The 15063-nt window shown below is 40.8% G+C and overlaps 2 protein-coding genes across 5 annotated transcripts in view; both read left to right on the forward strand.

Moving 5' to 3' along the window:
• LOC120514462 overlaps positions 1-1319 on the forward strand; it is a 37020-nt gene extending 35701 nt beyond the window's left edge. For 2 of the 4 annotated variants that reach the window (XM_039734853.1, XM_039734852.1), the window contains one exon: positions 729-1319. In XM_039734853.1, coding sequence (XP_039590787.1) covers positions 729-952 — 224 coding nt within the window. In that variant the 3' untranslated portion in view covers positions 953-1319. The remainder of the gene's footprint in view (positions 1-728) is intronic. The other 2 variants (XM_039734854.1, XM_039734855.1) reach the window with 1 other exon arrangement.
• LOC120514461 (natural cytotoxicity triggering receptor 3 ligand 1-like) overlaps positions 1-15063 on the forward strand; it is a 240417-nt gene that overhangs the window by 136497 nt on the left and 88857 nt on the right. The window lies entirely within an intron of this gene.

The following is a 15063-nucleotide window of genomic DNA, read 5'->3' on the forward strand; positions in this document are numbered from 1 at the left end:
AGCCTTTCAATATATATTACGTTCACTTTTCCCTCTGAGCACTACGTCAACACCATCATAGGTTGAGGACTCACATGGGAATCCCAGATGTCTCTTGTAGGATTCTGATTTTAGCATCTGCGGCATTCGACTTGTGTGCTCTGTGATCCTGTTGTTATGTGGTTATAAGGAGCACTGGAATCATCAGGTAGAGGGGTCCTTTCATTGGATTGGCTGGCCCAGCACTGACTAGGCTGTGGAATGGGGGAGGCAGCTTGATGCCTGAGGTCTCCAGGACTCTGAACAAATGAGAATCCTATTATGTAATATCATCTACTGCTGAATTCTGCTCTGTTCTTGTAATATTTCTATTGTTCTATTGTATTGTATTGAGGATTACTTGTGTTCTGTTCTATGTATTGTACTGTATTGAACCCCTTTTTTTGAGACGCACTGTACGCCCAACCTACCTAGAAAGGGCTCTCTCACTCTCTCTCTCTCTCTCAACTGCCTTTCTCAACATTTCTTTGATTTTTTTCCCCCCTAAAAGGGCATTGCTGAGAGTTTCTTCTTGTCTTCTTAGAGAGTCAAGGGTGGGGGGCTGTCAAAAATAAGGGCCCATTCCGGTACTCCTTGTGTGATTTATTTATTTATTTTTTTTTTTGGGTTACACAAAAATAAATTGTATTGTATTATGCTGAATACCTTCAAATGACAGTTGTGCCTTTTTCTCTTCTGTTTCAAAACAGATGAGAAAATGGCTTTCCACATGTCTGACATTGATGTTCCCCCAGAAATAAGCGTGGATCAAAAATGTACCTTCAGAAGAGGAAGTTTGGAATTAAAAAAGCCAACGTGGTGGATTAAAAGAAAAGAGCAATGGTGTGAAATTACACATGACGACCAGTATGCTGTTCAAAACCCTGCAAATGGAAACTCCACACCGGAACAGACATCGATGCTGGAAAGTTAAGAGAAGGCAACCTCCATTACATTTCGTCTGACCACTGAACATGAAGGGGCTACAATGCAGTGCAGAATTACTGCTATGAAAAACTGCTTGACATGGGCCAGGAAGGACACAAAGATCACAGGGCTGCAACATTAACGTTGCATGATGATACTAATTTTAACGTGGGTTTAAAAAAAAAAAAAGTTTAACACTTCAATGGTTTCTTATGTGGCAGCACTTGTGAGAGGATTAAAGACACAGAGGACATGGGGTGTCATCATCATATCCAACCAGTTACCAAGTGTAATAAGCTTATATGTTTAATATGTCACTGTGCTCTGTACAAAAAACATTTTATAAATCTGCTTCTTCTCACATGTACAGTTATCACAAGGCCAGATTTAGCACACAGGGGCTCATCATTTAGAACAGCTAAGCACATCTGTCTCGCTTGAAATTGTCCAAAATGTTTCCAGGGCGAGATCCAACCTGCAAACGCTGCAATCGAGCTCCAGCCTCACTGGATCACATGTTTTGGGCCTCTACCAAATGAACATCATTCTGGACAAAAATATTTAAGTGCTTTTCAGACAGCCTTGGTGTCCCAATCCCTCCTAACCCACTAACAGCTGTGTTTGGTGGGCTCGCTGAGGGGTTTAAAGTGGAGAAGGACACACAAACTGTAATGGCCTTTACTTCACTATTGGCATGCAGACTTATTTTACTTAGCTGGAAGAATCCTAACTCTCCTCTTTAAAGTCAGTGGGTAACTGATGTTATTTACTATTTGAAATTGGAAAAAAATCAAATTCTCACTTAAAGGGTTTGTGCAGGATTTTTTCAAAACCTGGCAGGATCTAATCAATAACATTTTAGAATAAGCATTTAAATTGAGGAAGTTGATTACCTCCCCTCTTTTACTCCATTTATCTTTATTCATTTTGTAACAAGGCGCTATATATGCGCCCGACCTGACACAGATTGGACACGGAGCCACACGTATAAAACAAATAAACTTTTATTTTTCTTCAGCTGGAGGGCACGTCTTCCCCATGTCCCTCAGCCACATCACAGTCCCAAAAGACTAGCACACAAATTAAACGCACTGCTCCCCTGTACCTCCACTCCTCAAGGGCAACCTTGTCCTCCTCCACCCAACTCTGGCCGCTGAGTGGTGGTTGCTGGCTCCTTTTATTGGGCACCCGGAAGTGCTCCAGGTGCTTGATTGTCGACATTCGGCTGCACTTCTGGGTGTGGCAAATATGCTGCCCAGACGGCAGACAAACTGTGCTTTCATTTACTACACTTTTGGCACGCAGACTTATTTTGCTAAACTGGAAGAATCCTAACTCTCCTCTTTTTTAAGTCAGTGGGTAACTGATGCTTTATATTATTTAAAATTGGAAAAAATCTAATTCTCAGTCAGAGAATCTGTGCAGAACTTTTTCAAAACCTGGCAGGATCTAATAAATAATATTTTGGAATAAGCTCTTAAAGCACTGAGGAAGTAACTCTCTTCCCATTTCTTATTCTTCTCCATTTATCTTTATCTGCCTATTAAACTCATCAATTTATGTATTTTTACTAGCTTTAAGTTTTACTCCATTGGCCATGCTCTATTTGTCAGAGGTGGAGGTTGATTTGTTTTCTATCCTATTTTTTTGTAAAAATTGATCTATTTGTGTGGAATGATTACAATAAAATTATTTAAAAAAAAAAAAAAGAACTGCTAGGCAAGCATTAGAAGACAAGACAGGGACAACTATGAAAATGAGCATTGTACTATTTCTGTGTGACAGAGTCAGCATGTCATTGGATCTTCTTTTCCTTGTTTGGAATAGCATGATTTACCTAAGTGGGGGTCTGCTCATAAAAAAAGGGTAAAATGTCTTGGAACATTGTCCGGCCAGGGTCGGATTTCCCATAAGGCCAACCTAGGCCATGGCCTAGGGCACAGCAGTCAGGGGGGCGTATATACAGAAGAAATAACAACCAAATATTTACATATTTTTCAGTATTATTTTGTAAAGGCCTTATAAAATGCTGTTTTTTAAATTTACATCCATATGCATTAAATACTGTGGTGGGCTGGTGCCCTGCCCGGGGTTTGTTTCCCGCCTTGCGCCCTGTGTTGGCTGAGACTGGCTCCAGCAGACCCCTGTGACCCTGTATTTAGTATATACTGACCCCTACTCTCTCTTCTGTTTCTTTTTCCGGTTTCTTTGTGGTGGCGGCCTGCGCCACCACCACCTACTCAAAGCATCCTGATGCACCAACATTGATGGACTGAAAGCCAGAAGTCTACGTGACCATCATCATCAGGTCCTTCCATGAAAACCCTAAATACAAAGAGGACTGTTTGATTTACGTTAGGTAGATTGCCCAGAGAGGACTGGGCGGTCTCTTGGTCTGGAACCCCTACAGATTTTATTTTTTTCTCCAGCCTTTGGAGTTTTTTTTTGTTTTTTCTGTCCACCCTGGCCATCGGACCTTACTTATTCTATGTTAATTAATGTTGACTTATGTTTATCTTTTATTGTGTCTTCTATTTCTCTATTCATTTTGTAAAGCACTTTGAGCTACATTTTTTTGTATGAATATGTGCTATATAAATAAATGTTGATTGATTGATTGATATAGCGGGTTGGATAATGGATGGATGCATTAAATAATTGAGCGGTACATTTACAATGCTATGACTTCTCCTGAACTTGAAGAAGAGGGAAGAAACCTGCTTTTGATTTTCAAAGATGATCTGGAACCCACCCACTCAATGCAATGAACTTGTCCATCTCAAATCTCACATAACTTATTGCAACATTGGGACTAAATACCCCTTAGCACTTTGCAAGTGGCTACGAGAAAAAAGGACTACAAACAGTTTATCCAAATGTTGACATTTTATTAAGAATGTTAGTCTGCACGCCAGTGACGAATTCCTCAGCTGAAAGGTCTTTTTCTTCTCTGAAAAGGAATCAAGGATCATTTAAGATCTACGATGCAGCAAAATAAGCTGAATGCCCGGGCACTTCTTTGCATTGTAGCAGATTTAACAAGATCTGTCGACTTTAATGAAACAATTGATGCCTTTTCATGGACAAAAGCACGAGGGAAGAAATTCTAGTAGGTATTTAAGACGATGAAGGAATTCGATGGAAAGTTTTTTTATAGGTGTTAATGTTGTGCAATTTCATAAGTAGTGTAGTTTTGAATTAAAAATATAATGAGGTTCAAAGATTATAAAGATTGTATTAAGTGCTTATATGTTTCAAAAATAAACTATTACATATTAAATTGAAAATTATAAATCAACTTGTTTTCGGGTGTTGCTGGGTAGAAATATGTGCTTTGGCCTCGCCCATAGAAATGCATAATACCTTTGAAGCTGACGGACAGATGGAAGGCTGTTAGTCCAGTCATCCGATCTTGAAAATCCTTTCAGCACAGCGACAGTAATGGCAGACTGTATACATCAAGATCCCTCTTTGGTGAAAAGTCTTGTCATTTGCTTCCTCATCTGTAATGCCACATAAATCGTAATTAATGAAAGCGAAGTTATTTCTCCTATGTGATTTCTTACCACCGTATCACTATGGGAGGGGTATCGCCTTTTAATATCATATCTACTGTATATAAACTGCTCAAAAAAATTAAAGGAACACTTTGAAAACACATCAGATCTCAATGGGAAAAAGAAATCCTCCTGGATATCTATACTGATATAGACTGGGTAATGTGTTAGGAACGAAAGGATGCCACATCGTTTGATGGAATTGAAAATGATCAACCTACAGAGCCCTGAATTCAAAGACGCCCCAAAAATCAGAGTGAAAACATTATGTGGCAGGCTAGTCCATTTTGCCAAAATTTAATTGCAGCAACTCCAAATTGTACGCAGCACTTTGTATGGCCCCTGTGTTCTTGTATACATGCCTGACAACATCGGTGCATGCTTCTAATGAGATGACAGATGGTGTTGTGGGGGATCTCCTCCCAGATCTGGACCAGGGCATCACTGAGCTCCTGGACAGTCTGAGGTGCAACCTGGTGGCATTGGATGGACCAAAACATAATGTCCCAGAGGTGTTCTATTGGATTTAGGTCAGGAAAGTGTGGTGGCCAGTCAATGGTATCAATTCCTTCATCCTCCAGGAACTGCCTGCATACTCTCACCACATGAGGCCAGGAATTGTCGTGCACCAGGAGCCACTGTACCAGCATAGGGTCTGACAATGGGTCCAAGGATTTCATCCTGATACCTAATGGCAGACAAGGTGCCTTTGTCAAGCCTGTAGCGGTCTGTGTGACCCTCCATGGATATGCCTCCCCAGACAATCATTAACCCACCACCAAACTACTCATGCTGAATGATGTTCTATGGCCCTCTCCAGCTCTCCTAGAGTAACTGCTTGTCTCCTAGAATCTCCTCCATGCCCTTGAGACTGTGCAGGGAGACACAGCAAACCTTCTGGCAATGACACGTATTGATGTGCCATCCTGGAGAAGTTGGACTACCTGTGCAACCTCTGTAGGGTCCAGGTATCGCCTCATGCTACCAGTAGTGACACTGACTGTAGCCAAATGCAAAACTAGTGAAGAAACAGTCAGAAAAGATGAGGAGGGAAAAATGTCAGTGGCTTCCACCTGTTAAACCATTCCTGTTTTGGGGGTCATCTCATTGTTGCCCCTCTAGTGCATCTGTTGTTAATTTCATTAACACCACAGCAGCTGAAACTGATTAACAACCCCCTCTGCTACTTAACTGACCAGATTAATATCCCATAAGTTTCATTGACTTGATGCTATACTCTGATTAAAAAGTGTTCCTTTAATTCTTTTGAGCAGTATGGTTTCGGGTTATGTAACACGCCGTAATTACAAAAGAACTTATTCCAATAAGGGAGCTAGTGCCGCCTAGAGGAAAACACCAAGTATATTAGAATTAGAATTAGAACAATCTAGACGAGAACAGGCCATTCAGCCCAACAAAGCTCACCAGTCCTATCCACTTGTTTCCTCCAAGAAAACATCAAGTCGAGTTTTGAAAGTCCCTAACGTCTTACTGTCTACCACACTACTTGGTCTTTTATTCCAAGTGTCTATCGTTCTTTGTGTAAAGAAAAACTTCCTAATGTTTGTGCGAAATTTACCCTTAACAAGTTTCCAACTGTGTCCCCGTGTTCTTGATGAGCTCATTTTAAAATACAAGTCTCGATCCACTGTACTAATTCCCTTCATAATTTTAAACACTTCAATCATGTCACCTCTTAATCTTCTTTTGCTTAAACTGTAAAGGCTCAGCTCTTTTAATCTTTCCTCATAATTCAACCCCTGTAGACCTGGAATCAGCCTAGTCGCTCTTCTCTGGACCTTTTCTAGTGCTGCTATGTCCTTTTTGTAGCCTGGAGACCAAAACTGCACACAGTACTCAAGATGAGGCCTCACCAGTGCATTATAAAGGTTGAGCAGAACCTCCTTGGACTTGTACTCCACAGATCGTGCTATATAACCTAACATTCTGTTAGCCTTCTTAATGGCTTCTGAACACTGTTTGAAGTTGATAGCTTGGAGTCCACTATGACTCCTAAATCCTTCTCATAAGGTGTACTCTCGATTTTCCGACCGCCCATTGTGTATTCAAACCTAATATTTTTACTTCCTATGTGTAATACTTTACATTTACTGACATTAAATTTCATCTGCCACAAATCTGCCCAAGCCTGTATGCTATCCAAGTCCTTCTGTAATGATATAACGGATTCCAAATTATCTGCTAATCCACCTATCTTGGTATCATCTGCAAACTTAACCAGCTTGTTACTTATATTCCTATCTAAATCATTTATATATATTAAAAATAGCAGCGCCCTAGCACTGACCCCTGTGGAACACCACTCTTAACATCGGCCAGTTCTGATGAGGTTCCTCGCACCATCACCCTCTGCTTCCTGTGTCTGAGCCAATTCTGCACCCATCTAAAAACATCACCCTGAATTCCCACTTCTTTTAACTTGATGCCCAACCTCTCATGTGGCACCTTATCAAATGCTTTCTGAAAGTCCAGATAAATAATATCATAAGCTCCACTTTGATCGTATCCTTTGTTGCCTCCTCATAGAATTCCAACATGTTAGTAAAACACGACCTCCCCTTCTGAACCCATGCTGACTGTTCAGAATAACTCCTGTCCTTGTCATGTGTTGCTCAATCTTATCCTTAATAATTCCTTCCATTAATTTTCCTGTGATGCTTGTTAAGCTTACTGGCCTATAGTTGCTTGGATCTGCCCTGTCACCCTTTTTATATAATGGGATGATATTTGCCATTTTCCAGTCCTTTGGAATCTCTCCAGTGCACAGTGACTTCCTAAAAATATGTGTCAAGGGTTTATATATGTACTCACTAGCCTCCTTAAGAACACGAGGATAAATATTATCTGGGCCTGGTGATTTGTTTGATTTCATCTTATTTAATCTGAGCAGCACTTCTCCCTCTACAATTTCCAAATCCCTCAGTACCTCCTTAGTAGTTGTTACCTCTGAGGTTATCCACTTGCTCACTTGTAAACACCTCAGAAAAATGTAAGTTTAGGGCATCTGCTATTTCATTGTCTGTATCTTTTAGTTCCCCTTTACTATTCCTGATGAACTTGACCTCCTCCTTAACTGTTCTTTTACTACTAAAATACTGAAAGAATCTCTTGGGGTCTTCTGTCGCCTTATCTGCTATATTCCTCTCCAACTGTCTTTTAGCCTCTCTGATATCCTTCTTAATGGTTGCCCTCATGTTCTCATACGCGCTACGGTTCTCTTTGCAGTCATTAGTCTTATATGCCTTATACAGCAGTTTTTTCCTTTGCAACTTCTTTTTTAAATCTTTATTAATCCATCGTGGAGTTTTTTTTAGTTTCCTATTACTTCCAAATTTAGGTTTGTATCTGTCCTGCATTACATGTAAAACATTTTTAAACCTGTTCCACTGGTCCTCGACTGTCTCCACATTTAAAAGCTTATCCCAGTCTATCCTACTTAGACTTTGTCGCATCTGCTCAAAATTAGCCCTACTAAAGTTCAACTTAACAATTTTAGTCTTTGCATCTGCACTCTTACAGATATCTTATTGTTTTAAATGTTGCATCAATCTTAAAATGAAAATACATGTCAAATCACAACCTTACAAGCTTTTCCTCTAATTTTAAACAGGTGTTGAAGTTATGGGAATCATAGAAGTATTTCAAGGAGTCTTATAGTTGTGCTCTCTGAATGTGGCTTAAAGATATAGTAAAGAATAGAGGAAGAGAGGCTTGGGCTTTTGTGAAAGTTAGTTTAAATCATAAACTCGATGGCTACATGCCACTAGGGTGCAGTATAAAGGGGGGGGGTACCCCTTAAAGAAATTCCCCTGGGTAACCTAAAAAGTAGGATTCTACTTAGCATTTTAAGGTCTACAAGTAAGACAGACAAGGGAATGTTGTGGCTGTGCTGTCCAAAAGAAATGTATCCTGACCCTTCATGTTCATTACAGAACTTATGATCTGCAGCCCCTTAAATCCTGGTCTCAAAACCAATTATCAATTTAAAGGTGTATTTGGGTCCTCCCAATCACAGCATTAATTGCAGTACATATGAAGAAATTATGTTAAGTAATGAAAACAAATTAGTACAGAATAATTTTGTTAAATGGAGAACTAATGTACTTTAGGTATCCAAATACATTGATACGTTTACCAATATTAATTAACAAAATATATTTTTGTATTAAATGAACAGATTTACAGTATATATCCTCTACAGATGCCAGGTTATTGCAAATGAAAATATTGACTTGATTAGCTATCTGTTGTGGAGTAATTTATTAATTTACGTGTTTTATAAAGTGAGTGGTGGCTCTGATGCTAGGAATCTGTGCAGGCCCAGATCAAATCCCGTAAACACTAGAAGTCACTCTACTCCGTTGGGCCCCTGAGCAAGGCCTTTAACCTGAAATTGCTCCGTCCTGGGTATGACGTTAATCTGCATCCAGCCCTGCAAGCAGGTCCTCCAACTTACAACAGCAACTTTGATTTCTTGAGCACATTTTCAGACAAATGATGGAGCTCAAAGAGTTTTACACGATGAAGAAAGAAAAATGATAAAATACAATAAAATTAGGCAATACAGGGAAAACTTGGGGGTTGGTGGCAGGATTTGCACTCCATCCACCATAAAAAAAAAAGTTAAAATAAAAACCTCCCAGAGTTCCAGTGTGGTGCTGAGGGGTCACCCGCTGCACTTGGGTCCCAATCCAGGTGGGTTGTCTTGTGGTGGGCACAGCAACACACTATCAGCACATGCTTTCAACTTCTCCTCCCTCTTATAAAGTGACTAGAAGACCTGATAATGTCAAGAGAGAAGCAAGACAAGTATTTCATTATGGGATAGTTTTTCATTTTGCAATTATTAACACGTTATACGTTCTGTCCATCAGGTTATTATTATTATTTTTTTTACCTTTATCATATTTACTTGTATTGAAGGTTAGAATACACTTTATATTGTCATGTATACAGCCCTGCTCATATCTGTTGCTACTGCTATTTAATGTTTTGTCAGAACTGCTTTCTTTGGAATACACATTTGGCTTTTGGGGTTTTGCGTTGGAGGGCGGCACAGTGGCGCAGTGGTAGCGCTGCTGCCTTGCAGTTAGGAGACCTGGGTTCACTTCCCGGGTCTTCCCTGCATGTTCTCCCCTTGTCTGTGTGGGTTTCCTCCCACAGACATGCAGGTTAGGTGCATTGGCGATCCTTAATTGTCCCTAGCGGGTGTGTGTGTGCCCTGCGGTGGACTGGTGCACTGCCTGGGATTTGTTCCTAATGACCGAGCTAGCAGCATTGACTAACAATGATATGCAAATTGTCCATTGACCAATGGCCATGAGTACCATTCACAGAGAGTTGGGGAATGGCTGCAATCACTGCATTGTAAGATGGTGAAAGATGTACCCTTAGGCCCCCTCCTCAGTTCAGAGATGGTCGCTCCTTTTTCACAAAAATGGCCTCCTTGACTCCTCACTCAGACCAGCGTTCTTCCCTGTCCAGGATGTGCACATCTTCATCACCGAAAGAGTGACCACTGTCCTGTAGGTGTAAATAGACTGCGGAGTCCTGGCCTGACGAGGTAGCTCTTCTGTGTTGTGCCATCCGCTTGTCCAATGGTTGTTTTGTTTCACCGATGTTTGATTCACAGCAATCTTCTTGGCACTTAACTGCATAAACTATATTATTCTGTCTGTGCCGGGGCACCCGATCCTTGGGGTGAACCAATTTTTGCCATATCGTGTTTTGGAGTTTGAAAGACACAGAGACCTGGTGTTTTGAAAAAATGTGTCTCAGCTGTTCCGATCCTCCTGACACATAAGGAATCACCAAAGGTTTTCGCTTAGGCAACGGCTGTCCTTCCTCTCTCCTGGATTGCTTAGAGCATTCTTTAGGTGTGTTCCCTGCTTTGACAAAAGTCCAGCTGGGATAACCACATTTACTCAGGGCCTTTTTGATATAATGTTCTTCTGCTTCCCTGGCCGCTGTGTCTGTGAGTATGGTGTTTTCTCTGTGTTGTAGAGTCCTGATGACACCTATTTTGTGCTCTAGCGGATGGTGAGAGCCTAACCTTAAATACTGATCCATATGCATGGTTTACAGTACACATCCATCCATCCTTTTTCCAACCCACTATATCCTAACTACAGGGTCACGGGGGTCCTCTGGAGCCAATCCCAGCTAACACGGCAGGAAACAAATTCCGAGCAGGGTGACAACCCACCGTAGGGCGAACACACACAGCACACACTAGGGACAATTTAGAATCACCAGTGCACCTAACCTGCATGACTTTGGACTGTGGGAGGAAGCCGGAGCACCCAGAGCAAACCTACACAGACACAGGGAGAACATGCAAACTCCACGCAGGCAGGACCCGGGAAGGGAATCTGGGCCTCCTAACTGCAAGGCAGCAGCGCTACCCACTGCGCCACCATGCCACCCTTTACGGTACACATCAACTTTCAAATGTCCCCCTTTGCTGATGGAAATTTCACAATCTAAGAAAGCTAGCCTGTCACGTTTCATGTCCTCCCTGGTGAACTGGATGTGTTTGTCCACTAAGTTGATATGGTCACTTTTGAACTTTTGTAAATAACTGTTAATAAATTATTGTCTTTTGTATTTTCAAACCCGTTGATTACTATATATAATTGATGCCATGATTGTTTAATTTATTGATTGAAAGTTATTAATATACCAAACTTAGATCGTTGTGTCTGCCTGTTGCCTCCCTCTGTCCTGTTGCCTTCCTCTGTGCTGCCGCCGGGTGCTCTAACGAAACATCCCACCCATCGAAATGATCTGTTCACTGATACTACGCATGCGCAGATCAAAATTACGCAACTTGGCCTTACTACATTAATGCATTTATTACAGTTTACTGCATAAGTATTTACTGTCAACATTTTATAAGTTCTATATTTTGCATGTGTGACTTTTAATCTTGTACAGGCCATTGTATCCATGCACGAGTAATGACCGTCTTGTGAAATCTTTGCATTAGGCTGTGTCTCAGCGAAGAAAAAAAAATCTAAATGTCGAGATTAAAGTCGACATGCTGACTTTATTCTCGACATTTCCACATCAAACCCTTGTTTTTTTCTCTCACAAGTTTAACTTCCGTACGTATGTACGATTGGGACTTGCGAAAACTGAAGAAAACTACGGATAAAGCACAAACAAGTCTGTCTAGGAATACACTAAACGATTAAAGGTTAGTTTGTGTATGTCATATATCATTTTAAACGGGTTTAAAGGGAGATTGTGTATATCTTGAGTTGCTCTTTCCGAAAGCATGCCATCGCTAAAATCGCCATAAACTCCATATTGAAATCGTACATTTACTGCTGTTTCTCAAACCCCATCCTAACTAAAGTAGCACATTCAATCATTCGTAATCAAAGTTCTCCTAGACCTAGGCATTAATACACTTAATGCTTCTTAAACAGTCATCTTCTTGCACAGACCCTATACTCACAGGCAGTCGTCACCATACAGAATGTGCATTTTATGGCAACTTCGCGAGTATTTGGAAAACTGCGATTTATACTTAAGATTGTGTAATTTTAATGCTGAAATCGATACATTTGTAGTGTAACATTTTATAGATGAATTGTTCACTTTGTTTAAATATTTTATGCTATTAAAAATTAAACGTGTGAGGCACAGTCACGCAGAGATAGTGCTGCTGCCTCGCAGTAAGGGGTTGAGGTCCCGGGTGTTCCGTGAGTGTTGCTGACTGTGAATGTTCTCCTCGTGGATTTCGCCAAGGTGCTTCGGTGTCAAAAGAGATGCAGGTTAGGTGAACTAGTAATGCTAAATTGTCTCTAGCATATGTTTGTGTCTCTTTTTACCCCACGATAATCTAGCACCCAGTCTCAGTGATTGTTCCTGTGTTGTTGCCCGATGCTTGCAGGCATTGGCTCCAGCGATCCTGCACAGAATAAGAGGGTTTGGGAAATGGATGGATGATTTGCTCAAATAATTAAACATTTAAAATAAATATTTTCTGTGTTCTTCTATTCCATTCCATTCGAACTACTGTGTCGTTGAGGTGTCACCTGTTGCCTGAGTGCACTTGCGTCCTAAATTGGGATCATCAGGCGGTTCGTCGTGGGGTGGGTGCGGCTATATACCGTATATCAACGCGTGCTCCCAACCTCCTCCTCCTACTTATAAGTTTTGAAGAATCCGTGTTTTATGCATACAACTGCTTTTACTTTCTATGGAGAAGTGTAATGCGTGTAAAAGTGGGAAGAAGGAAAACTGAAAGACCCGCACTAAGAGCTGGTATGTTTGGCTAATTACAGTACAATAGTACAATAAAGAATGCACGCCCAGAAGAACCTCATTTGAATTCAGTATTGTTGTCTCCGAACACCACCTCAGCACTTGCACATTCTCAGCTACACCAGTGGGCTGTATCTGATATCCATTCATAAACCCTGCCACTTAGATATTTGTTACACCTGCTGTAAAGGTATTCTGCTTTGAACTAATTCAACAGCGTGACAAAACAACAAGATTAGTGGTGTATGGCCACTAGTTGACAGCAGGTATATCCGCGTGTCTGTTGAAACCTGTAACTGACCCGAGACAGCGACCAAAAAATAAGAGCCTAGTAAATCAACAAACGCAGTGGAAAGCAAAGAAAAGAAAAAATGCGTTTTTTCAAGTGTCATGTAGTTTTTTTTTTCCTGTACTGCATCATTTACTTATTTTGCTTATGTGTTTATCCAAGGCGATTTACAACATTCATGATAAAATTAGTTACACTTCTCTAGTTTTTCTAATTGGAGCACAGGCAGGTCAAGTGACTTGCTTAGGGTCACACAGTGTTTCTAGAGGAATTTGAACCCTCAATCTTAACCACGTAAGCCTTAACCACCACATCATACTGCCTCCAAATGTACACATAGGTTGGCCCACTGAGGTTGTTGTGTCCGAAAAAGAGTAATTGTGATGTACATGGTTATTCTCTTCACTGTATCATGTCCATCCATCCACTTTTCACAGCCACTTCTTCAAAACAGGGTTGCAAGGCAATTTAAGCCTTTATCAGCAACCATCAGACACTAAACAGGAACTGGACTGGGTGCCAGCCCGCCGCAACATGAACACGCACACACACACACACACACATTAGTGGTCAATTTAGCAATGCTCATTCAACATGTGTTTGGACTATGGCAAGAAACCCACATGTCCACATGCAGAACGTGCAAACTTTGTATGAAGGGAATAAATGGAATGCAAACCTCCTTTTACCATCTCACTTTTCTTCTTTTTCTGTCATAAGAAAAGCTGATTTTCTTTAATGGTGTGCATCTGTCATGTATATAGTGTTGGTTTCAGAAACAATACATGTCTGATTTTGTGTTTATGTATATACTTAGTTGCATTTTGGTATTAGGTTATGAAATCATGTTTACTTTGTAATACTTTTCACAACTATCTTCATCCTACCAAAGGCCTAATAATGAAAACATATAATGTTATTCCAAATCAACTGCTTTTTAATCTACCAATAATGCATTTTGTATGCAAGTTCGTGGCATCTTTAACTAAGTAGTACTTGTTTATTCGTGAAGTGGCCGCTGTACAAAGAAGTATTTCATAGGTTACGTATACATACCACATATTGATCGTGAATCGCCAAGCTTAATTGTTTTCACAAAAAGCAGCCCAAATTGAGAAAACTATGTAAACTAAGTGCAACATAGCAAACCCGTATTGTATTTACAGTAAATACATTTTCTACAGGGCGGCACGGTGGCGCAGTGGGTAGCGCTGCTGCCTCGCAGTTAGGAGACCCGGTTCGCTTCCCGGGTCCTCCCTGCGTGGAGTTTGCATGTTCTCCCCGTGTCTGCGTGGGTTTCCTCCGGGCGCTCCGGTTTCCTCCCACAATCCAAAGACATGCAGGTTAGGTGGATTGGCGATTCTAAATTGGCCCGTGTGTGTGCTTGGTGTGTTTGTGTGTGTCCTGCGGTGGGTTGGCACCCTGCCCGGGATTGGTTCCTGCCTTGTGCCCTGTGTTGGCTGGGATTGGCTCCAGCAGACCCCCGTGACCCTGTATTTGGATTCAGCGGGTTGGAAAATGGATGGATGGACATTTTCTACAGTAAGTAATGTTAACGTTAGTTCTGTTAGGAGTCCTTGAATTAGATATTCCAGTAATTTAATCAAGTCCAGTTATCATCTTAAGCCATTTAGCATTTTCATATGGCATTCCAAAGTGTTATAAGATATTAACATTTTTTCGCATTTTGGTACATTTCATAGTTATGCTTATGAGTTCACATTTCCACCTTGTGTTAAAATTTGAGATGATATTGCATTTCTTCCCATACCCAAATACACATATTTCAAACTTTTGTTCTCTTTAAATTCTAAAGGTCTACTGCAGCTGTAAAGTTTGATCTCCCTGACCTGAAAATGTCTATAATAGAGTTTCTTAGAGGACGAGGTGTCTCCCAGGATGCCCTGACTCTAATTGAGGAACAAAAGGTATGTGATAATAGAGATCAGATTGGAGCCATTTAGTTTTATTTTATTT

The sequence above is a fragment of the Polypterus senegalus genome, chromosome 14, assembly GCF_016835505.1.
Source record: "Polypterus senegalus isolate Bchr_013 chromosome 14, ASM1683550v1, whole genome shotgun sequence".
In the NCBI taxonomy this organism is placed as follows: domain Eukaryota; kingdom Metazoa; phylum Chordata; class Cladistia; order Polypteriformes; family Polypteridae; genus Polypterus; species Polypterus senegalus.